General features: G+C 43.2%; 1 protein-coding gene across 3 annotated transcripts in view; it reads left to right on the top strand.

The window, feature by feature from the left end:
* The window catches only part of ZC3H7B (zinc finger CCCH-type containing 7B), a 49355-nt gene that overhangs the window by 8093 nt on the left and 15928 nt on the right, over window positions 1-25334 (top strand). The window contains exons 3-18 of one of the 3 annotated variants that reach the window (XM_035127471.2): window positions 1734-1767; window positions 3007-3204; window positions 3646-3804; window positions 4438-4518; window positions 6208-6264; window positions 7524-7566; window positions 8804-9054; window positions 10658-11006; window positions 11844-11902; window positions 12704-12866; window positions 12946-13107; window positions 13882-14087; window positions 14856-14956; window positions 15860-16041; window positions 16545-16630; window positions 24328-24461. In XM_035127471.2, the coding sequence (XP_034983362.2) occupies window positions 1734-1767; window positions 3007-3204; window positions 3646-3804; window positions 4438-4518; window positions 6208-6264; window positions 7524-7566; window positions 8804-9054; window positions 10658-11006; window positions 11844-11902; window positions 12704-12866; window positions 12946-13107; window positions 13882-14087; window positions 14856-14956; window positions 15860-16041; window positions 16545-16630; window positions 24328-24461 (2265 nt within the window). Of the gene's footprint in view, window positions 1-1733; window positions 1768-3006; window positions 3205-3645; window positions 3805-4437; window positions 4519-6204; window positions 6265-7523; window positions 7567-8803; window positions 9055-10657; window positions 11007-11843; window positions 11903-12703; window positions 12867-12945; window positions 13108-13881; window positions 14088-14855; window positions 14957-15859; window positions 16042-16544; window positions 16631-24327; window positions 24462-25334 lie in introns of all 3 variants that reach the window. The other 2 variants (XM_035127468.2, XM_035127472.2) reach the window with 2 other exon arrangements.

Raw genomic sequence — 25334 nt, 5'->3', positions numbered from 1 at the left:
ATTTTTTAATATATATAATTTATTTTCCCTTCAAATGAAGACCAAAACAGCTCGCACAATAAACCATAACTTTCATAAATAGCAGCAGAGATACGCTGACATAAAAATACCTAATTTAAGAAAAACTTACAAAGAAGCAAACCACAATTCTTATACAGCTTCCAAAATTGTGACACCACTATAACATAAGTAACACTTGTTGCATGGAAACGTATACTTGGCCTTGAGTGAGTGTACTTTGCTTTTTACCTTTGTAATGGAGAACTTTGAAATACAGTGGTACCTTGGAACTAGAATGTAATCCATTCCCGGAGACCGTTTGACTTCTGAAACGTTCGAGTTCTGAGGCGCGGCTTCCAATTGGCCGACAGCTAGGTTTTTGCACAGCAGAAGTCGCGTTGGACATTCGTGTTCCAAGGAACATTCGAAAACCGGAGCACTTCCGGGTTTTTGGCGTTCAGGAGCCGAAACGCTCAAGAACGGAGCAGTTCGAGTTCCGAGGTACCACTGTACCAGAAGTTTGCAGCCTTAACTTTCTAGAGTAAGGCTGCAGATTGGAAGGCTCCTATTTTAATAAGACTATTCTAGAGTAAATGGATTGTCATGGCAACTGTCTATGATTATAGGGTTAAGACTTGCACTCCAGTAAATAGTCACTTCTGGTTCATACAACTGTACAATAGTAAAATTATAAGGGATAGAGGAGCCAAATTCCCTTCAAATCTGTGGCGCACAGCCAGCTTCTTCACATATGTAGCAGCCCATGTAAACAGTTAACTATCTACACTTGGGAACCTAGGCAAAACCTTTTTCCATTTGTATATTGAATAATATTGATTCATTCTATTGAAGGAACCAGCAATATACTTGACAGACATAATTTACTGAACTGGACACCATGCCTGTGATGTGGAAAACAAGTAGTGCTATCATTTTATAGACAGAAAAACCAAAGTGTGTGTTTGGGTTGTTATCTGGCTGTGGAGAAAGTATTGCCTCCATGAGGCCACCTAGCAATGCAGGGGACATTTTATCAACACAGGAAACATTGGACTTTTGGATGGCAATAGGCCAATTGCCACCCAAGCAAGTTGAAACAATTTATTTGTTTCCCTTTATTTAAGTTCCCATCTACAATAGTTCAGGAATGATGTCGTGCTGGCTAATACTATAGTTGGTGGTACATTACCCAGAGGGCTTTGTTTTTCTGTGTTAGTCACTTTCACCGCCTTGAAAGTCAAAAGAAATTTAAACCGACACTGAAGCACAGCCAATTTTTGATTATCCTGTCTTAGTAGCTTTCAGTTTGTTGTTACTTTAAGCCTACTTTCTTGCCCAAAGAATCATTGAGAGAGAGAGAGTATGAAATATATATTCTCAATCAAATAATGTGGATTTTTGTGCAAAAGATGTGTGTGTGTGTGTGTGTGTGTGTGTGTGTGTGTGTGTGTGTGTGTAAACATAAGCAAAGTATTCTTCAGCAATAGGTAAATTTGTGTGCAATGACTGACGCTAAAGGGATAATGTAGCTTCCTGTACACAGGCCATGAAAAACCTAAGTGCATTCTGCAAACTCATCTCTGAAAAGTGAGCATACCAATGCCCACAGGTAAAAAAGAAGAGGTTCCGTACTGTATTTCTAGTTATATTATTCATTTATACTGCTTCACATATTAGAGTGATGTGCATATATGTATATTTCTGTACTTCACAAGCCCTTTGTCTTTGTTTAGGTCCACGTTACCCCTAAGCCAAGAAGATTATGAGGTAATTTTAAGAGTTTCTTTTTTTAAAAAAAGAAGTACCAATTGATACGTTAATATACATTGTTATCTTGACAAATTAGTCCTTGTAACTGAGGTGGTGGTGGCAGGGAGGAAAAGGGAAGTAGTTTCTTCTTGCCGCTGGATGGGCAGAGTTGCTCACAGAACAGGGATAGGGAAGCTTTTTCAGCCTGAGGTCCATCCAAGGTCCATATTTCCTTCTGGGCAAGTTTTTGAGCGCCACATGCTAGTGATGGATGCGGCTAGGATTCAGGAGATGCCATTCTGAATTGCATTGAGATTATCAGCTGGGTCTGTGTGGGTGGTTTTTATACTTCCAATTTTATATCCCCCTGCTACGAGATCTCAAAATATGAGTATGTAAAAACTATCAACAACGTGGGAATTTACTTTCCAATAATATTTTTGTTGTTTGACTAAGTTACTTAAGTACGTTGACTTCAGTGGGTCTGAGTAAAGCTTAGCTTTGATAATGCCAAATTTGCTTTAGTTGAACAAGCATGCTATGCATACTTGCCCGAGATATATATTTTAAAATGGGAAACTTGAATTTACTCAAGCCCACTTATTTACTGAGTTGTTGCCTGGCTCTTAAGACTCCTCATTTGAGTTTTGCAGCCCCTGGCAGGGCATCTGCCCTAAAACCTTTGAGAGATGTCCCCTCTCCAACCATAGCTATGAGTCTTGGGAACTCATTTGCTCTAGAAATGCACTGTGACTGGTCTAGGTTCTGTTTTTCTTGCCAAATCCTGTCCACACTGTGTTGTGACATTGGCACATTGCATAGCAGGTGCATAGCAGACAGTAATATTGTGAAGTACAATATCATTGAGATTAGATGAAGAAAAAGCAGGTGAGAGCTGCGTTCACGCATCATGCTAAGCCATAAACCATGGCTTAATGTGCATGAGTGAATCTTGTCCATTGCACTCTTCCCCACTCCTCCAGCTGACACTGTGAAGAAACAAATGGCTTGGATAGATACATTCACTGTACTGTGCCATGATGCTTTCCAACCAAGGAACACTGTTTCTCTTAGGAGACAAGCTTTTTCTCCTAAACCTGTCCACAGGAGATTGTGGCTTTCTAGGATTATTCGAATTATGTGCCTCCTTTATATTCTGAGAGAACGTATATAGTGATTTTGATGCCTTTTTGGCAGTGTAGCAAGGACACTACAGGATGGCATAGTGTCCTATTTCTTCTTTTCTTCTTCCTACAGGCTTTTTTGCAAAAGCTGGTGAGAAACTTATTTGCAGAGGGCAACGATTTGTTCAGAGAGAAGGATTTCAAGCTAGCGCTGGTTCAGTATGTCGAAGGACTGAATGTGGCTGAATATGCAGCTTCAGATGAAGTGGCCATTCCGGCGGATCTCTTATGCAAGCTGCATGTCAATCGGGCTGCCTGCTACTTTGCCATGGTGAGTAGTCTTGGGGCTAGTTTGTGCTTTATTTGATCTCTCCATCATTTGATGGCTTGCGTATAAGCAGGTTTAAACTGCATTAAAGTAATTTGGGTTGAAATATATAATAATAATTTCAAGATATGTCATGGCTCACTTGCTTTTATTTGACGTTGCAGTCATCAGGTGATGATTATACTTGTGCAGTTCATTCCATTGCCTTTAGGGGGTGGGGTGGGGGTTAGGGATCTGGCTACAGGCAATATACACCAAGGGGAAGAATTATCCATTGTTGTGGGTATTAACCTGACACACTGTTCTTTTGCTCCCCCTTTCTTTTCTGTACAAGCAGAACTTAAGAGCAATGAGTTAGGTGGGACAGATCTTGCATGGAAGGAGACGTGTAGGATCTGTTTATATCAAGCTTCTTATGGTTATGATAGTCTCTTTTTCCAAAAGGGCCTCCATGAGAAAGCTCTGGAAGACAGTGAGAAGGCTCTGGGATTCAACAAGGAGAACATTCGTGCGCTATTCCGGAAAGCCCGCTGCTTGAATGAGCTAGGGAGGCACAAGGAAGCATATGAATGTAACAGCCGCTGCTTGCTCTCCCTCCCGCATGTAAGTAGTGGCTTGCAAATTTACAGTCATTGACTTTTTAATGGAAAGTGCATAAATGTGTTAAAATAAATTACAATCAGACTTGAGATTTCCATTCCCCTCCTTTGTCGTTGGCTCTCTCGTCTTTTGTTTTGATACAAAGAGCAATAAAAAGGACTCTACAAATCTTCCAAGCATTGAGCAAACTAATAAATAGAGCATGCAGTTTCCAGCACAAATATGAAAGGTTATTATTGTCTTTAGCACTTAGAATTGCAAATATATTTTTATATATGGCAGCTTCTGGGGGAAAAGTCCCTGCTCTCTCTCTTACTGCAAGTGCTGCTTCTTTTCCCCCAGCTTCCCTGCCATTATTCCCCCTCTAGCTGAGACACCGCCCCTTGTTCTGCTCATATCTCACCTTTAGATATTTTGGTCTGGATTGGAGAGACGGCACGGGAGAGAGCTTGGGGAAATAGGCATTTAGAGGATTCATGCAATTTCACTTATGAAATTTACACAATTACACTTACATGACGGGCCCGGAATGTAACCCCCTATAAGTGTGTGTGGGGGGGAGACCCCTGTATTTGCAAAGAATTGAGTGAAATACTTTGTACACCAACAAATGTGCTCATTGTCTTCTCCTTGAAGGATGAAAGTGTGGCACAACTCGGCCAGGAGCTTGCACAGAAACTGGGATTAAGGGTCCGGAAAGCCTATAAGAGGCCTCAGGTATAGTCGTCATGTCCCACATTTATTTCGTTTGGCATATATAGGGTTATGTGATTGCATCCTCCCAACAATCCTTTGGGATACGTTAGACTGAGAGATAGTGACTTGCCTAAAGCTAGCTAGTGAGCATCAAGATGGTTGTGCAGGGATGTGAACTTGGGGTTTCAGCATCCAAATCCAGCACTCTATCCCAAGGCTGCATAGCATGTGATTCAGCTCACCAACAATGTGGGGTAACCTCTGAAGTGCTTGGTACCCTCCCATGTTTATGCAGTCCTCAAAAGAGAAAACAGAAATAGGAAGTGTTGAGTTTTGGTGAACCGCCATTCATGGCCAGTGCTCAGAATTGGGCTTGGTGCAGTTGAGCAGGTCTAGTTTGGGGATCCTGTGTGGCCTTCCTGATGTTCACTGGTCTCCATCTTCCATCACTCCCAGACTGCGTGGCCAATGGTCAGGGATTATGGGAGTTGTTGTCCACCAGCATCTGAAGGTCCTCCATGTTTTATTTTTTTTGGGGGGGCAGTACTAATTGGTGTGTGCAGTTGCGTGTAAATATGTGTATAAAAGGCTTATGACAAACCAGAAGGTTGGAATGGTGAGTACAGTGGGACCTCGGTTTTCAAACACAATCAGTTCTGGAAGACCGTTCAACTTCCTAAACGTTCAACAACCGAAGCATTTACTTCCAGAAGCATCTACTTCTGGAAAACTCTATACAGAGGCCGCGTGGCACGTTTGACTTCTGAAAACCGTTCAGAAACTGAAGCAGTTACTTCTGGGTTTTCAGCATTCAAAAACTGAAACGTTCACCTTCCAAGTCTTTCAAAAACCAAGGTGCCACTATATTCTACTTTAAGTGCACCTGCCACTATTATAAATGGTGTTTAATTAGAAATGGCATTTAATTCAGCTAGCCAGCTCAGAACAGAATCATACTGTCTGGCTATCTATGAATACCTTAGAGAGCCAGACTACCTACCTCCTTTCCTGTCAAAACTTAGTGCTATTAGTTTCACCCAGGATAAAATCCAAAATAAGACTATCTACTTGCAAATGATGTGATATTCCAAACACAATAGTCAGTTCTTGTTGGAAACAACATGTAACCTGCAAGTAGATTGTCCCATTTGACTATTATATAAGCATGTCTTGTACTGAATGTATAAAACTGGGATGTGAGGTTTAGCTGCAATTTCTGGTCTGTGTACAGGGTGGTGCAAGTACAGTCGTACCTCGGGTTATGACCACCTCGGTTTGCGAACAGTTCGGGTTACGAACTGCGCAAACCCGGAAGTGTTTTCGCCGCGCGCGCATAAGCCACACGCGCGCGATCGCGCGATTTGTGCATGCGCAAAGCGCGAAAAACGCGCTTTGCGCATGCGCAAAATGGCGGCGCCCATCGCGCTCGGTTTGCGAACTATTCGGGTTACGAACTGCGATCCGGAACGGATCGCGTTCGTAACCCGAGGTATTACTGTACAGTGCAATACATACATACATACATACATACATATGTATATGTATATGTATATGTATATATACATATTTATGTGTATACACACACACACACACACAGAGAGAGAGAGAGTGTCAGTGCCATCTTGTATGTTTACCTGCTCGCTCTTAATATGGAAGTGACTTTGTGTCAGAATCTTGTAGATTACCACTGTTCTCTCTTCCTTGCAGCAGGAATTGGAAACGTTTTCTCTACTTAGTAATGGCTTGTCTTCTGCCTTACCAAATCAGGTAATAATAATAATAATAATAATAATAATAATAATAATAATAATAATAATAAATAATAATTTATTATTTATACCCCGCCCATCTGGCTGGGTTTCCCCAGCCACTCTAGGCGGCTTCCAACAGAAAAATGAAATAAAATAATCTATTAAACATTAAAAGCCTCCCTAAACAGGGCTGCCTTCAGATGTCTTCTAAAAATCTGGTAGCTGTTTTTCTCTTTGACATCTGATGGGAGGGCGTTCCACAGGGCGGGTGCCACCCCCGAGAAGGTCCTCTGCCTGGTTCCCTGCAACTTGGCTTCTCGCAACGAGGGAACCCGCCAGAAGGCCCTCGACACTGGACCTCAGTGTCCGGGCAGAACGATGGGGGTGGAGACGCTCCTTCAGGTATACTGGACCGAGGCCATTTAGGGCTTTAAAGGTCAGCACCAACACTTTGAACTGTGCTCGGAAACGTACAGGGAGCCTTTATTGATTAATAGTGCAAGTGAGACCTGAAACAACATTTTGCAGTGTCAAGCCAGGACTTCTTCGTGAAAACTTCATTTCATTCCTTGTCCCCCTTTCTCGCTTAAAGAGTTTTATCATTCTTCAAACCCTGGGGTTCCACCAAGTATGCTAATATCTCCCTCATGTTTCTCAGTGATCCTGATTGGCTAGAGTCCTATTGGCACTCACTGCCTAAGTTCGCTGTTGCAAGAAATGATACCTCCTAGGAGTTTTTAATTTGAAGTGCAATTGATTGCATTCCAGAATTTTTAGCAGAAGCTGAAAAACTGTAGAGAGTGCTGACTGGCTAACTAATGGCCCTTGTGACAGTCATGAAGTCAGTCAGTTGTGTAGATTGTAGAGCATTGATTGTCAGTCCAACTAGTCACATAACTCACATGGCCTGAGCAGTATTTCAATTTTTTTAATAAAAAAATAACCCCAGCAGGAAAGGGGTCCAAAGAAAATTTAACCAGACGAACATATGCCCAAGTTTTTTGTGTTTTGTAATAGTTGAAAGCTTGCCTGAAGCTTGGCAGGAATGGTGAAAGAGAGGAAATTAGTGCTAGTTTCAAAGATCAGAATGTGCGTCAGTAAAGTGAACAAACACTTTGCAAGAGGAAAAAACTGCAAACTTCTGTAGTTAGGTACATCACTGTGTGCCCTGAAATAACTCTTTGTAAAAGTTAGAGAAAAGAGTTGAATGCTGAGAGTAGCAACTCCCCCCAACCTGCAAGAGGGATGACAATAGTATATTCTTTCTCTTTGCAGACTGTTTCTAATGGATTGGGCTCTGTAGATGACATTGAAACAGGTGATTAGTTTTATGTTCCTTTGACTCATAGCAATTTTTGTCTCTCTTACTGACTTAAGTTTTGACTTTAGAAAGTCTCAGGTCATATCTTCAGGACCTCTGGTTTTTCCACCTGGTTTTCCACTAAGGACTATAACCTGAGTGACAGAAAATGTTCTGGTAGAGGGGAGGTGTTCTGGTAGAGTTGCTCTTGCAACTTCCCTCCCTGAGCCAGCTTTGAGATCCTTGCACTGGGTTTGCAGTTGTTCCCGTGAACTGTGTGGATCTGCAGAAAAACCAATGTATGCTGAAGCTCCCACCACATGTAAATTAAATCCACTGCAGGAGATACCCTTTTCCCATGATGCACACTGTGCCAGCATGCTATGAAATTTGAAGAAACTGTTAGAAACATGACTTTAGATTGTATTCTGCCTGATACTGAAAGACATATTTTGAAGATGGGAGACACAGTACAGTGGTACCTCGCAACACGAAATTCATTCATTCCATGAGTCCTTTTGTGTTGCGATAATTTCGTCTTGCGAAGCGTGGTTTCCCATAGGAATGCATTGAAATTTAATTAATACGTTCCTATGGGGGAAAAAGAAGCGCAAAAAAAAGGCGCCGACTCACCCACCACGGGGTCTGGAAGGAGTCTGGAAGCCAAATACAGAGATGGGAGAAAGCAAAGCTGGAGCCACGGGGTCTCCTCCCGCCGCAGCCTCCGCTCCTTCAGGTGCTGTCGCTGTTCCCGCCAAGGGCCGCAGAAGCCACCATGAGCGCCGTGCCGCTGCAGGAGGCAGAAGTGGCGGCCGTGGACGTCACTGGCGGAGTCCTAAAGGTAAGTGGCGGCGGCGGCTTCCCTTCCCCTCGTGAGGCTGCTTTGTCTTGCGAAGCATGGCCATAGGCGGTTTCGTTTTGCGAGTCGTCCAAAAAATCGCAAAACGCTTTCATTTTGCAATTTTTTCATTGCGTGAGGCGTTCGTCTTGCGGGGTACCACTGTATAGTGCAGGCTTTGAGTGTAGTAGAAGGTCTCTGGTTCGAGGGAGGAGAGAGACCTCTGCCTGAGACCCTGGACAGCCACTGCCCCCCAGAGTGTACAATATTGGGCTAGTTGGACAAACGTCCTGGGCTGGCATACGGTAGCTTCCTATAGTTTAGAGAGCAAGAGCCTCTGAGCTTCCATTTCTGCCACTGGATTGGGATCTGTGTGTGTGCTGCCATCTGGATGTGATCAAGTAATTTGCCTTGCAGACAGCTCTCTCGATCTCCAGTGCGTCACCCCTCCCAATGTCTCTGTGAGTGAGGACTCTGCCTTTCCATCAACTGACTTGGATACGAAAGGCACACCAACTTCACTGCCTGCCGCCACCCTGCTCCCTTCTACTGATGCTGCATCCATGCCAGGGTCTGAGGGTGCTGATGACTTCACTGAAGGAGGAGTTCTTGGGCATGAACTGGACTCCATTCTGGATTCTATTGCAGATGGGTCACAATACCCTCTGGTAAGAGTGGATTTCCTAGGTCTATCTATCCATCTACATCTCTGCTTTCAGTCACTCCTTTTTGACTTTCCCTCACTCTTCTCCTCATGCACTGGAGAGTTCTGTGTCTTTCTCCCTCCTCCTCTTGGTATCTCTCCCCTGCCCACAAACTCCTCCTTTTGGTTTCTAAGTATCTGATGGGATCTGAACCAACATGAGACCTGAGTATATTATACATTTCCATGTGGCATTGTTTATCACCTTGGGAACACAAAGGGTGTGTGCACATCTAAAACTCCCAACTGTGGTAGCTGTGGTTAAGCAATTGGAAGCAGAGTTCTGGTCTCCCTGTCCACACACAGGGAGTGCAAATTGTTCTCTACTAGTCTTACATGCAATTAAGTGATACAGTGGCATTGATGTTGACAGTGGCTGAAGTTGCCCAGGGTTTCCTCCCCAACATCCATCTCAAATCCTGGTTAAGAGAAAACTCTGATATCGGGAATGGGGAAGTCCATAGCTTAATGGCAGAGAATGTGTTGTATGTGCAGGAAATCCAGGGTTCAACCCTGACACCTCAAACTGAAAGGATCCTGTACTAGGAAAGTATCGGGCATGTACTAGGAAAAACCAACTGTCTGTGTTAGACAGCAACTGCTAATCAGAGTAGACGGTTCTTTCCTAGATATACCAATGTTCTGGGTCAACATTGGGCACATAATCCTTCCCTGAAGCTTCTTTCTGGTACCCTATTGGATCTGTTGCATTCTTCCTCCCCGCTCCCCCCAATCCAGTTAATGCCACTTATGCCTCTAACACCTGGTTAGTCTTGATGCCGTTGTAATGCTGAACTGCAGTGGGGGGGGGCAGGAGTTGCACCCCCAAAGAGAGGAGGGTCTATGTGGATCTGCCCAGATACTGGTTGATAATGCTGCTGCGTTGGAGTTGCCCTCTTTACAGGAATGGCAAATGAAAATGCTGGACTTTATGGAGCTGGCAGAGCTGACAGGAAGACTCCGAGATCAAGCAGGGGAAAGAGTGGAGGAAGACTGGAGAAAGTTTAAAATATATATAGGGAACTATTTTTGAAAGTTGAAAATCTGAACATCTAGGGAAATACAGAAGTCAAGGCAATAGGGAGATAAGAGGAGCTTATAAGGTTGAAAAAATGATACGCAATATAAAGATGAGATTAAGAGGAACTAAGGAGATTATAGTATGATGGAAGTAAACGAGATGAAATAGAAACTGCTACAGTGATATTCAAAATGAAAATCAGATAGTGGGGAGTTGGGGAAGCCAAAAAGACAATGATTTAAAAAGTTGATTAAAGATGATATGTTTATGTTTTTGTTTGTATTGATGTTTTTTTTCTTTTTTGTTGTAATGATGTTCTTTGTATTTTTGGTATGCATTGTATTCTTTTTTGTGTGTGTGTGTTATAAAATGTTTAATAAAAAATATCTTTAAAAAAAAAAAGATAATGCTGCTGCGTTGGAGAAAGTAACTGTAAACTAGTCTTCAGTTCTGTCTGCCATAGTGCCCTGTGCTACCTACCTAGTGTACCTGCTGTATTTCATCTCTTCCCCTCTAACTGTATCATGTTTTATCTCTCTTGCTGAAGTCCCTGGTCCAAGGTGCCATGCCTGCCAACCTGTCTAGTGAGATGCCCCAGCTGATCCCCGTCTTTCCAGGTGGCACTCCTCTGCTCCCTCCCGTGGTGACCGCCAGCATTCCAGTCTCCACACCGCTCCCTCCTGCTTCCTTTGGCCTTGTGATGGATGCCACTAAGCAGCTCTCCTCCTCATCTGTCCTGGATGCCTTTGAATCACCTGTGGGTGGCAGTGGCAGCTCCCCTTTGGACTCGCTGGATTCGCTAGACTTGCTCCCATACACCGAGTCCCGCCTTGATGTGTTGGATGCTTTTGGAACCAATAGGGGATCGCTAGATGCGCTGGATTCTTTTACTGTTGGTAGGTGTGGGGCCTGTTAGAGTCACATAATCTTGTAAGGAAGGGAAATGCTGCATCAAAACTCCGTATAATTTCTAGGCATATCTTTGTGAAGAATCACTTGCCCTAGGCTTATGTTACATGCTCCTCCACTGCCATCAAACTCTCTCCTTCTCACCACTCATATCAGTTCCTGGCCTATGTCCCAGCCTTGTATTGTCGCTTTTAAATTGCAAATGTTTCTTTTTTCTAACTAGACTGGGTATAATAAATAAGCAAATGGATAAATGTTTTGGTTTGTATAGTGCCCATCATGTGGTTTGCACCAAACAGCAGCAGTATTAGTTCATTGCTGCATTATAGATTAAGAGAAACTTAAAGAATTACTTGACTGAATAACAAGATTAACATGTAAGAGGATGAAGGAGAAGGAGGTATGTTTCTGTATGATCCAAAGCAAATTTGAAGAAAAGAGTCTTTTTCTAGCCAGTGATATCTAAACCACTAGAAAACAATTTTCCTCTTGGTGAGAACTGCCTCTTTGGAGTAATTTGAAACTAACACTGGAGAGAGAACTCCCTGGGATATTTCCCTATGCAGACCTCATGGTAATGACCTGGGTGGTGGGGCTGTGCAAGAGCATTACAATGATTTTCTTTCTTAACTCTAGTTTTTTTTATTATTGAAACTATTTGCCTCAAGTGCTAAAAGAATGTGAAACTTGGTTTCTGTTGCCTCTTGGGAACTTAAGAAAAGAGAAGGTAGTTGAATGTGGTATCGTTCAGATAGTTGGCAGTCATGCTTGTAACACTGGCCAACTGTCTTCATTTCTCTTGTGATTTTTCTCTCCTTGTTCAGAGGAAACCAGCACACAAGAACCACGGCAGCCTGCTGGTATCCAGAAATCACCATCCTTGGTGAGTAGCAGTTGTTCTCTTTTTCTCTGGATGGGGATATAGAATAATCTGTGGGCCAAGAGCTGAAAATGGACCCCTTGGCATCATGTAAGGTGGCAAAACTTCATTAGGATTTTTTGAAAGGTGTATATCTTGGTTGCATTTTCATGTGATAGCCCGTTCTGGCAGGTTGCTTGAGCTCTCTATGCTGTCATTAAGATGGCTGATGCCACCTTTTCTAATTTAAGATATAATGTCAACAAAGTTTGTGGTTTAAAATGTTAAAACTGTGTTGGAAAGCTAATGAAATCTGTTACAAAAAACTAACAATCTCACTATTTTTTACAATTACCATGGCCATGTATCAGGAAAAAAGTTATTTTCCTGAGCTATATATGACACTTTAGCTGAACCACATAGGCAACTAAAGTGTATTGGACAATTGTAGGATACTCTTTGACTTTTCCAACAAGCTTTCAAATGAGAAGGAAATAGATTTTCAGGTGCACCTTCAGTGTAACAGTCAGTAATATAGTTGATACCCCGATTTCATCCAGTCTATTCCACTAATGGCACAATAGGGCAACACTTTGACAGTTCTTCTTTGCAACCCTGCCTAGAATTCATGGGAATGCACAGGATTGCATTTTGGATTGACCACGAAAGTCAGAGTAATTCTCCTTGCATGTAGAGTAGAGTCATCAATGAAAATGACTTTAGTTTGCCCACTTTGGCTTGTTCTTTCTGAAATGCAGGTTTACCTGAAGAACTTCAGGAGCGGGGTTCAATTACTTTTCGTTGCAATTCCCCCCCCCTCTCCAGGCAAACCACAGTGGACCAAGTCACCCAACGGTACCCAAAGTGGTAGAGTTGCTGATGTGTCAGCCAGAGTCAATGATGCCCAACACAGCTCTGCTTGTGAAGAACCCGCTGGCGTCCACTCATATCTTCAAACAAGCCTGTCGCATCTGCTATCCCAAAACAGGTTATTTGCTTATGATGACTTGGACTAATTGCTATTGGAAAAAACTGGGCTCTTGTTAATCTTGTCTCCCCTTTTGTAGGACCCAAGGCTGGCGATTATACCTATCGAGAAGGTCTGGAACACAAGTGCAAGCGGGATATACTGCTGGGCAGGCGCTGCAACTCAGAAGATAAAACCTGGAAGAGAATCCGGCCACGGCCAACCAAGACAAACTTTGTGGGATCTTATTATCTCTGCAAAGGTGATTTGAAGGGAAGGGTGCATGGGGGGTGGGGAGGAGGAACGGGACTGCTTCATACAGAATGAGGGTTCTGTGAAATATGGTGTGGGGAGAGGGAGGCTGATTTCTGTAGCAATGACCTGTTTCCTACTGACCTACCCTCTCCTTCATGAATGTGTACAGGCTTTAATTAATATAGAAATTCATACCTTTGCCTTCAATCGATTCCCCATCATGGTGGCTTACAAAATTTGCAAAGTTCAGTAATAGATAAACAAGATAAAAGATATACAAAAGCACACCCAAAGCAGCAAGATTTAAGAGGGCAGCATAAAAACACAATTGCCATCAGCCAAGAAAAAATGATTAAATTAACATCCTAAGAAAATCAAATTGTCTGACTTACGCCAAAATGGGCAGGTATCAGGCAGGTCTCCTTGGGGAGATTAAGTTAATCATTAGTAAAGATGACAGGGGATTGAGTTATTATGATGACTAATTGCAACCTTCTCCAATGTACTCTCCATTCTACTGCAACTCCCATGAGCCACAGTCAATATGACCAATGGTCCAGGGTGATGTGAGTTGTAGTCCCAACAGCATCCATAGGTTGGGGAAGGCTGGGCTACACCAAGATGTGACATTTTGAACTCATTTGTTTATTTTTAACTGTTTGTGATCTTGGGGCTGGGTGGGAGGGAAGAGAAGGAAACAGAAGAAGGGGTAGCAAGAGAGCTTGGTTCTGATTCCAGCCTCCATTCCTTGTGTGGTGGTGTGGTGTCTGTTGCTTTGTAGATATGCTTAACAAGCAGGACTGTAAGTACGGGGATAACTGCACCTTCGCGTACCACCAGGAGGAGATCGACGTGTGGACAGAGGAGCGGAAGGGGACTCTCAATCGTGACCTCCTCTTTGACCCGCTGGGTGGAGTCAAGCGGGGCAGCCTGACCATTGCCAGGATCTTGAAGGAACACCAGGGCATATTCACCTTTCTCTGTGAGGTATGGAGTAGAAGGCAGGCAAGATGTCCTTCCTTCCACTGCATCCTTCTCCTTGTCTAGCTACATAACTGGGCCACTGAGACTTTCACCCAGAATAGTGTCCAGTGCTGACATTTGTCAGTTTTGGTTTTGCATAAAAACACCAAAATTCTGCTTACCCTTTCTCTCTCACACTCCATTCTGGGTTGCAGCTCTGTTTTAAAGTGACGGGAAATGGCGCCTCTCTGGAATCTACTGCCTAGTTGCCATGTGGCTAGCCTTGAGCTGGCCTCCAGAAACCCCCAGTATTGCTGAGAAACATGAATTGGAAACATCACAGTGTGGTTGTGGCTTGATTACGATAAGCATTCTGTTTTCTTGCTAAGTAACTTAGCAGAAAGCCACTGTGTTCTAGTCAATGGAGCGTTGGGCTGGGCCCTGGAAGATCAGGACTCGTTGACTTTTTGAGTGGGCAAGTGGGCAAGTTGCAACCTCCTAACCTTAATTCCTCATCTATAATAACAATTACCTATAATCACAAGTTGCCAGGAGCATGATAAAGGAACACAAGAAGCTGTCTTACACTGAATCAGACCATTGGACCATCTTGCCCAGTATTGTCGACACTGACTGTCAGGGGCTCTCCAGGGTTCCATTTGGGAACCATTAAGATTTCAGCCCTTGTTAGGCAAATATTACAGTGCCTTGGAAGTGCTTTAGAAATGATGGTTTAAAGCAATTTCTAGGGACTTAAGAGTCTGAAACCCTTTTCTAATGGTGTGCTTGCAGATCTGCTTTGATAGCAAACCCCGGATAATCAGCAAAGGGACCAAGGACTCGCCAGCAGTGTGCTCCAACCTAGCTGCGAAACATAGCTTTTATGATAACAAGTAAGTGGGCTGGGCTTTGTCATAGGGACATAGAAAGTTGCCTTCTACTAAGTCAAACCTTTAACTAGCTCGGTATTGACTCTACACAGACTAACAGGCTGCTCTCCAGGGGTTCACACTAGAGTGTCTCTACCTGGAGATGCTGGGGATGCAAAGCAGTTGCTCAACAATGAGCAGTGGCTGATGGTCTCGCTAGTAATGCTTTACCCCCACCCTGTTTGATTCTGGGAATACTCCTGGCCTATCCTATATTATTATTGATAAGGATAATTAAATCCATATTCGTGCATTACCTTTAGCAGCATGGAAACAGGTGGCATGTAGTTGTGCTCTTGCTGCTGCAGTCATCTAGCAGATCGTTTGTTTAAAGCAGCATTCCTCACCATGGTGCCATCCTGTTAACTACCACACATAAGCACCTCAGTTGTGGAACCAACCTTTTCCTATTGTTGGTTCTGATGATTAAGTATTTGCCATGCTTCTTGAGTAATGCATAAATCAGGCCCAAGATCTAACATTTTATTTTGTCTGTGTAGCCCAGTCAACACATTACTCATGAAGCATTGCAGATACACAATTGTCAAAGCCCACATCCAGTAAGTGTGTGTTCTGAAACTGAGGTACGTGCCCATCGTGGTCTAAACTTAGCACAATTAGCTCCCAAATTGGCTCATAATGAAAATCTGCAAAAGGTACAATATATTAGCGACTGATGGACATGTTTCATGGCAGTCTCCTGACAGGCTAACATTGTAATCCAGATTTGAGGTTCTTCTCTGTAAAATCGTGGGGCAGAGGGCGCTGCAAATGGATGGGCTGGCTCAGGCTGAGCAGTATTTGTCTATATCACTGCTGTTTTAAAACAAGTATCTTTATGAATAAACATTCCTCTCCTCGATGCAGGTGTCTAGTTCACATTGTTCGTTCCACGTCACTGAAATACTCCAAGATCCGCCAGTTCCAGGAGCACTTTCAGTTTGATGTGTGCCGGCATGAGGTGCGTTACGGCTGCCTGCGTGAAGACAGCTGCCATTTTGCTCACAGCTTCATAGAGCTCAAAGTTTGGCTGCTGCAGCAGTACTCTGGTAAGTGTGTACCACTTGGCTCATCCTGAGGATGGAGAGGGAGATCTGCAGTATCTATGGCTCCTGAGGTGCCTTTCTAGGGACCATAGGATTGTACCTTTAGTGTAATAAAATCCTACATACATGAATTATAAGAGTTGAGGGAATGATTTGTGGTGATAGGTTTTAATATTCTACACTTTGCAGAAAAGCAAAGCTGCAGAGTGGATCAATGGATGTAACTGTCAACTTGGCAAGAGTGGCTGGAAATTGGGAGGCAGCATGTCTGAATCAAGAACTCTTAAATTTTATACCCTTTTGTTGCTATATTTCTGCCGCACGTGTAGAGTATTACATATATATGAAGAGATCTCAGGGTGGTTCACAATGAAATTACTTGAATCTCCAAGTCTGTTGGTCCATTGCCTTTTTGAAACACTACAAGTAAAACCATTGTTTTAAAAAAATCTGAAAAGATTCTGGAAGTTGGAAGCCCTTAATAGAAGTCTTGATTATAATTCCAGGGATGACCCATGAAGATATTGTACAGGAATCCAAGAAGTACTGGCAACAGATGGAGGCACATGCCAGCAAGACTAACAGCAATATGGTAAGGAACTTCAAAGATCCAATGCCAATGGCTGTGTTTTATGAGAACACACATTCATTCATCAAAGGTAGACCGCATTAGGAACTTCCAATTCCAGGACGTGTACTTTACTTCTGTACTTGTGTACATAAAATGTAACACGAGCATTCCCTAATTTTTCCACCCACACAGAAATTCCCGGAGAACATTGTGCATAGTTAAACTCTGGCATCTGGCATTCACTAGCCTAAGATATGGCGGTGGTCACCAATTTGGCACTAAAGGGAAATAGACAGATTTGTGGTAGATACGGCTAACAGTTGCTTCTAGTCTCTATGTTGCCTTCAGTATCGGTTGCTGAGGATAGGGCTGTTGTCCTCATGTCTTCTTTGTGGGCTTCTCAGAGGAATATGATCGGCTACTGTGAAGAACAGGATGCTTGACCTACCAGAACTCACTCTGTATTCTTTTGTGTGCTTTTGAGAGAATAACCAGCGACTGACTCTGTATAGTGGCCCCCCAGGAGAGGGGTGGGATTGGGTGCTACTCCAGTATATTCGTATTATTAAATGGTGTATGTATTTCTTCCCCTTCCTTGCTTTTAATGTCTCTCTCTCTTTAATTTGGAATATCATAAGGGTTAAAACATGTTAAGGAACTTCTTAAATGGAAATAATTGTTAATGTGAAAATAGCTCAAGGATTGTTCTATGTGTAAGACCACATTCCTAAACACATTTAGTGGCCAACAAGAGCCATTAGGCACACTGGCACTAACGTCTCAGCAAGGATGAATTGGAATATATTGCACATGTCCAAAATAGGATCCAGAATAGAGCAGTTGGGCCTTGAGGCAGCTTTCAAGGAAGGGAGGAGGATGTTTATGGGCTGCATGGGCGAGTGGCTCTTCATACTGCAGTGCAGCCTGTGGGGGATGGGCTTATTTCGGGTGGAGATCACGAGGTTTGCTGCAACTATTACTCTGACTTCTCTCCTTCCCACTCGGTTCCTTCAGCTGATCATGCCTGTCAGCATCTAGAGGCAGTACTATCTCATTTGTTCTTTGTGGTTGTTAAAAGTAACAGAAAAGAAATTATGCCCAGAAAGCGCCCCCCCCCCCAGGGGACAAAATCAATGCACAGAAGCAAAACCCAGAAGCCATGTACCTTAGAAAAAATATAGCAATGAGTAGCTAAGAACACTATTTTGATCCATGAAGAACAGGGATCAGATTTGATTCTTGGAAGTTTATGGCTCATGGGAGGGTTGTTGATTTGTAGGCTGGGGTTCAAAACCCAAGTGGCAGCTTTTTAAAAAAAAGTTTTTATAATTTTCATTTATATAAATTGCAACAATTATTCAATCATAATTTTAACATTTAAAACTCTGACTCCTTTCCTCCTCTTTCTATGGTTCTTTGCATTTATTTTCATCTTCTTGCATACTCAAAATTATCTCAACATATTCTTTTATATATCTATTCCTGTATATATCCCAGAGAGAGAGAGAGAGAGACTACAGGTTTTTACATAAATCCTGCCAATGTCTTAATCTGTTTACAGTTTGTTTGTAAATCCTCAGTAAACCATTTCCATTCCTTTCTTTAAAAAATTGTTAAATTGCTATCTTGATTTCTTATCCTCCCGGTAAGTTTTGCCATTTCTGCATAGTCCATTAACTTCTGTATCCATTCTTCTCTTGTCGGGACCTCTTCTTCCTTCCATTTTTGGGCACATAACATTCTTGCAGCTGTGGTTGCATACATAAATAAATTTCTATGCTGTTTAGGTAGTTCTGATCCCATAATTCCCAAAAGAAAAGCTTCTGGTTTCCAAGTGACAGCTTTTAAAGTACTACTGTGCGATAATAACCTGTTGCTCCTCCTCCTGGGTTTCATTTTGGAGTCCTGGAGAAGTGCCTAGCTGATGAGTAACAAAAGGAGCCCAGCCCTGCCATTGGATTAAAACCGCTCTTGGACTAGAACACTTAAGTTCTTTGACCTTTAATGACTTTCAGAAGGTGTGGTTAGTAAGAAGAGAAAGGGAGGGGAGACAAGACCCATCATTTAGAAGTTGTTAGATTAAAATGCTCAATAATATTTCCTACCACTTGGTGTCTCTTATTCCTTCTGTCAGTCATTTTCAGCATAGATGGACATGTTACGGCTTGCCCAGCACATAGGATTGTGGTTTCATGGTACTATAACAATGGGGTCAAATAATCAAACTGTGCAGCTACATCATACTTTTCAGAGAAGAGCACAAGTGGAAGGCTTGAGGCAGTACAGATGCAAGGAAGGATCAGGCGAGAGCTGGGGAAGAGGGCAGTAGGGGAGTTGTGGTAGCCAATGAAACAAATTAAACTCTGGATGCTCTCCCACCACCATTTACTTCCATGGCGGTTTAAGCTGGTACACATGTAGCCACTAAGGAAATGAATGGACTGCATTGTCCAGTCTCATGATGTGGGGCTGCGAGTTTTCTTCCCTTTTGCTTTTTTAAACACATCCCTGTTTCTGATTTAGAAAATTGGAGAAGCACGCACGCAAAACCATGTTCTTTACCGTGTGCTTCATGCGCACCCTGGTAATCATTCATGCATTGTGGAAGAAGCAAGCTTAAGGACCAGAGGGATGGGAAGGAGCTGTCTGGTGGAAGGTGTTGACCAGACCTAGAGCCTTTTTTGATTTGGGGAAAGGAGGGAGGTGTTGCTATTTCAGCATTCTACCTATGATTCATACCCTCCAACATGCCATAGAGGAAAATCGGGGTGCACATCTTTTGGTGACTCGTGCGAGAGCACGGCCCCCCCAAAAACATGTGTCTTTCAGGGCTACGCTCTCGCTGAGCCAAAACGGGACATCCCAGGATCCAATCAAAAGCCGGGATGGCTTCTGTAATTCCAGGATGTCCCCGGGACAATTGAGGGGTGTGATGATGCCCAAGTACTTCCATGCTGAAGGTGGAGGGGACATGTTCCCAAGGAGAGGAGAAAGACCAAATAGGAGTAGTAAATTATTAAGTGCCATGGTGGAGTAATACAGCGGAAGCAGAACTGGGACAGTGGTATCAGTTACCAGCTAGAGCAGACAGGGAGGAGCAGCCTTTTCCTCTGACAAGAGAAACAGCCTATCACCATGTCATGGGGGAGGCATTCAGAAAGCATGAGGAACACATGCAGCCTATGAGACCATTTTGGAGGCTGGGCTAGAAGTCCCCTGTCCCCCATGGCTGGGTATACAAGGGAGGTGGTGGCCTTGGGCAGCTCACACCCTACTTCTCTGAGGCTGCAGCCTTCCAGACCTGGATCCTTTCATTTCTAATATCTGTGGACATGTAATATTTGGGGGTACATTCAAGCCAAGGATGCTGAAGAAGCGCCGGACTGTTTTTCTAATGAGTCTCACAATCCCTTTGTGAAATAAAACATTCAATCCATTCTCCATGATGGGAGTTGGAAGTCTAGTAGCATCTGGAGGGTCAAAATCCCACCATCTCTGAGCCTAGTGGGTGTCTTGAACTAAGTCAGAAATGTTCAGTTAGTAAGAAATGCTGCTGTGAAAAGCACAGCTGATAGCAATGAAGATTTTTTAAAATGTTTCTATGGGCATGTTCAGAACATGCTTGTTGCTGATACCCTGCTAATTAAACAGGGTCCTGCATGACACTGATATATAGCATGCTTGTAGCTTTTTAAACGGAAGGGAATTTCAAATAGAACTAACCAGTCCCAGATGGGTTCATTGTGGTTTTGTCCAAGCCGAGGAAACCATCCTACCAGCTTTTAGCTAATTCTCAAAGAAAGTAGCAACAGTTCACTGGTGCAGAGGGCTAGGCAACCAACAGTGGAAAGTTTGTTTTTGCCTTTCTTTTTCTCCAGTCTAGGCAGGTTAATTTGGCATGATGCTTGTTCAGCTGTGCTTCCAGCTAAATAACTCCTGCATGGAGAGGGAGTGGGGGAACTTCTGTGGGGAGAGGAATGACGCAGAGTCACATTAGGGGGATGGGTTCTGTCTCCCCAGAATTCCCTTATTTGTGCTCTGCTCTTGTGCTAAGATGACTTTGGTTCAGAAAAACTAAAAAACAGGATGACTTGCTCTCTTGCTACTTTCACAGATTGCAAAATCACCTAACATTTTCTAAGCTGTGAAGTTGTCTGGAAACTAATTGCACAATGCCTGAATGCATTCATTTTTGGATATACCTGGAACAGCCATTCTGTATAGCCAGCTTCACTCTGGACTGCCAATAAATAATGCCGGGCTGAGTTGCTTTTTTTTTTGGCAACTAAATATGTGTGAATCATTGGGAACAACTGGAGAAGAGTTAACAGAGTTAGGGAAAGGTTACGAGAGAATAATACTCTTGCATATCTAAGTGAAATCAGACCCATCCCACATTTCTAGAATTGGCCTTCAACCATTGTTCACTCTAGCTCAGTACTGTTTACACTGACTGGCAGCAACTCTCCAAAGTTTCCGTTGGGGGGAGCACTCCCAGTCTTCCCTAGAGATGCCAGGGATTGAAATTGGGAATTTCTGTATGCAGAACAGATGTCCTGCTTCTGAGCTACAGATATTTCCCCAAAGCATACGCAGTGACTACTCAGGGATGGTAGAAGATGAAAACTAGAGGGAGGGAGAAATGGAATGGAATATCCTGAAAAAAGTCATAGCTGCCTGGCTGGCTGGAATTCTGAAAGAAGCTCACCATACTGCAACATTTTGTTGGTGATCTTATCCGCGTGCTCTGCCACTGCTGTCTTTCTCATTGTGGCATGCCTTCTGCCTTATTTTTTTATTATTTTTATTCTGCCTTATTGATTTGCGTAACGAATCAAAGCATTGCTGTGTCAAAGCTTTTAATCATGTGGCCAGTATGGTTTAGTTGCCAACTAGATCTTGTAATGTTGGCCCCATAACAATGCAGCTGTTAATCTGAAGCCACTTGGGCTGAGTTAATTCATGGCATGCTTAGGAACTTCTAATTTCCATGCAACATTGACTAATTTATTAGCAACCCGTCAGGTATGTGTCTTGCTGTTACAAATACAGTCATGTACAGTTGATGCTTTGGCTTCTTCCTTCAGTTTCTTTTACCTTTGCAAAGATGTATTTACCTGGCAAGGATGCATATGCTTCTCAGCTTTGGGCTACTTACCTGAAAAGACCTGTTCAGTTTGTGCTTGCCTCATGTTCTTGGAAGCTTCTAATGTTTAGAAGGAGCTTTTCAAAGCCTTTGATGACGGTGTGAAAAGACTGGAGGCAACGATTATTAGACAGATACCTAAGGGATGAATTCCATCTGCAACATTGACTTATATGGATTTATTTGGTGGGAAGGCCTTGATGGCAGCTTTCCACATGACTAATTAACACTGTAGGAATAGGTGTCTAGAGGTTTGGCTAAAAGGGATAGCTGTTTTTGTTCCAGGGGTTTGTGTTTTGTCATAGTTACTCTTTTTGCACCATACCTCCTGCACTAATCTGGATTAGCCCTGTTTTCCTATTTGTTCTTGCAGTAATCAGCATGGCGCATAGCTGCCAAGTTTTCCCTTTTCTCACGAGGAAGCCTATTCAGCATAAGGGAAAATCCCTTTAAAAAAGGGATAACTTGGCAGCTATGGCATGGCGATAGGTACAAACTTTACTTACGTGACTTATGACACCAGCCTGGTGTGTTTATCCAGGGCACCTGAGTCTTTAGAGACTCCCTCCAGAATTACACACATGTAAAACTTTAAACCCTCCTTCTAGGCTTGTGGAGATTTCCTTGGTCTCAGTTGGTGTGCTCTGGCTACCTGATTCAGGTGGCTATCCTTACCTGAGAGTAAAGACTCAGTGGAGCTTGTTTTTAGTTGATGCAGCATAATCCTACACAAAACAGTGTGGCTGAACAAATTGCTCGAGATCAGCATTATTTGCGTTTTGCACTTCTAAAGCAGTTGGCACCCAGAGTGACTCATTCATCCCAGACCCCTGGTGTGTGTGTGTATGTGTGTGTGTTTTATTTTAATTTAAGTTCCATGAGTTTGTTTATAAAGAAAAGTAGCGATTTTTTCTTTCTAACATTGCAGTCAAAGGAATGAGGATTGTATGTGAGTATTGTGTTTAATGTTCTTTTATCCTATAGAGGTGGCAAGAACCATAACAACGTGAACCCTCTTTTTCCTCTTCCTCCCCCAACCGACACAGATTTTCTACACTAAATTACTGCCACCAATTGCATGAATCTGTGATCTCCTGTCCTGGGAGAACCATCTCTTCATATATTTTTAGCCTCTGACTTCTCCCTCCTGCCACTGATTCTTTCCAAATTCTAAGTTGGCACAAATTGTCTTTAAATTATTAGCAGCTCTTTTCTCCTCTACTCAAATTGTTAGTCATTCGGAGCTGAAGATGGTATCATGTTTAATATGTTGCTCAGGCAGAGAATTCCATCAAGTAATATTCTGTGCCCCCAATGTTGTAAAAGGTGATATAGTTTATATATGCACATTAAACTTCCTAACAGGGTCTGTGTCACCCAGGAGACCACAGCTGCAGAGATAAGAAAAGAAGAGTTGTTCTGTTGTCTGGAGAGGTCCCTTCCTGGTTCACATGGAGAAGCCATTTTCAACAGAGCCCACCAATGGAAGCACACAGCTGTATTGAGGCAGCTAACAATTTTGTTCCAGGGCAACCACCACTGTAGGCTCCCCCCCTCCCAATGCTATGTCACAGCTATGTTCCTCAGGGTGGCCTCTTGGGCTTGCCAATCAGAAGGTCGGCGGTTCGAATCCCTGCAATGGGGTGAGCTCCTGTTGCTCTGTCCCAGATCCTGCCAACCTAGCAGTTTGAAAGCATACCAGTGCAATTCCCGCAGCGGGAAGGTAAACGGTGCTTCCGTGCGTTCTGGTTTCTGTCACGATGTTCTGTTGCACCAGAAGCGGTTTAGTCATGCTGGCCACATGACCCGGAAAGCTGTCTGTGGACAAATCCCAGCTCCCTCGGCCTGAAAGCAAGATGAGCGCCGCAACCCCATAGTCGCCTTTGACTGGACTTAACCGTCCAGGGGTCCTTATGTTCCTCAGGGTTACTTTGTGTATGTATGTCCATTTTAGAATGGGGGTGTCATGCGCAATGTTTGCAACCCCTGCAGGAAGTGAAGTGATCATATAGGCCCAATTTATGCTCTGAGAGCCCAAACTATAGATTAGATACTGTGCTGAACCAGTGGCCAATACTGGCAAAAAAAAATGGTTCCTGTAGGACTGCAATTGTAAATTCAACAGCATGGATCATAAAAAGAGTTGGGGTTTTTTTTACTGTGAGTTTTGTATTGTGTCATTTCATTATCTCCACCACCACATCCCACATTACTAGAAAACAGAAGTAGGTGGCTTATTAGCTTCTTCAATAGCATGAAACAGAGCTTGATATTTATCTTCAGTCCCTTACATATGATCTCCTTTACCTTTTCAAATAACGGGATTTTTGTCTGTAAATTAGCAGCAAAGGCTATTTACTTATATATCACTATCCATTATAATGCAATGTTATCTTACTGTTAGGATCTGTTTTTGCGATCTTGTTTCTTCCCTTGCTTTATTCTGCTGTTCTCAAAAAATAACATACGTGTAATAAAAATGTGTATCATCTTAGTAAACCTAGCTTGTCTGATTTTGTGAATGCAGCAACTCCCTCCACCAACTTTGCTCCTTCCTCCTTCCCAATATCAGGCTTCTGCAAGGACTCCCACATCAAGCACTTTTGACCTCCAAATGAAATTTGTTTGTGGCCAGTGTTGGAGGAATGGGCAGGTGGTGGAACCAGACAAGGACCTCAAGTACTGTAGTGCCAAAGCTCGCCACTGGTAGGTGCCCTTACCTATTCTACTGCCTGTAGAATGTTTTCCTACCATAGATTTTGTGGTGTGCTTTTATTTAAACAACTGCTGTGGTTTTCTAGGGTTTTGTTTTTATTCCTTGTAGACCAGGCATGTCAAACCTGCGGCCCTCCAGATGTTTTGGCCTACAACTCCCATGATCCCTAGCTAGCAGGACCAGTGGTTGGGGAAGATGGGAATTGTAGTCCAAAACATCTGGAGGACCGCAGGTTTGACATGCCTGTTGTAGACTATAAAAAGTATTTGTGGTCATTTTTTAACTGAGCCAGTGCCAGGCATACCTACTCTTGTGGAGGAAGCTGGGGGGGGGGACACGGGGAGACGGGAGATTAAAAATGATGCACAGTTTATGGGCCAATTACTTATGGTCTGTATTGTTTTAATGCAATGTTTTCCAAAGTTTTGATAATGGGACAGTTGCCCACCCCCACCCCAATTTTTTTTTTAAAAAAATCAGTTTTGCACTAAAAAAAGATTACTATAAATGCTTGATTAACTTGTAAAGCAATGGGCAGGGAATTTGAAGCCAGCCCATTTTGATTCTGCTTCCCAATGTCCCAGCCTTTCCTTTGCCTAGGAAGCACGGTTGCTTCCCTAAGTAGGCAATGTGTTGGGGGTTCCCCCATGCCTGACAGCTCTAGCACAGGTTGCATCTGGGGAATCCTTGTGCATTATTAGTCCTTCCTTCAGGGTTATGTCACTGATCATATTCTGGCAAAAAGGAGGAAACTAGTGCTGTCTGCTGCCTCCCCACTCTGAAGGTACGTACAGTGCCTCCACACACTCCTTCAATTAGCCTTCTAAAATCTTTGTCCTAGTTGGTGGGCCTGTCCTGGACCT

This window comes from Zootoca vivipara, chromosome 10 (assembly GCF_963506605.1).
Source record: "Zootoca vivipara chromosome 10, rZooViv1.1, whole genome shotgun sequence".
NCBI lineage: Eukaryota > Metazoa > Chordata > Lepidosauria > Squamata > Lacertidae > Zootoca > Zootoca vivipara.
The sequence above is the reverse complement of the archived record's forward strand: the minus strand, read 5'-3'. Positions and strand labels throughout refer to the sequence as shown.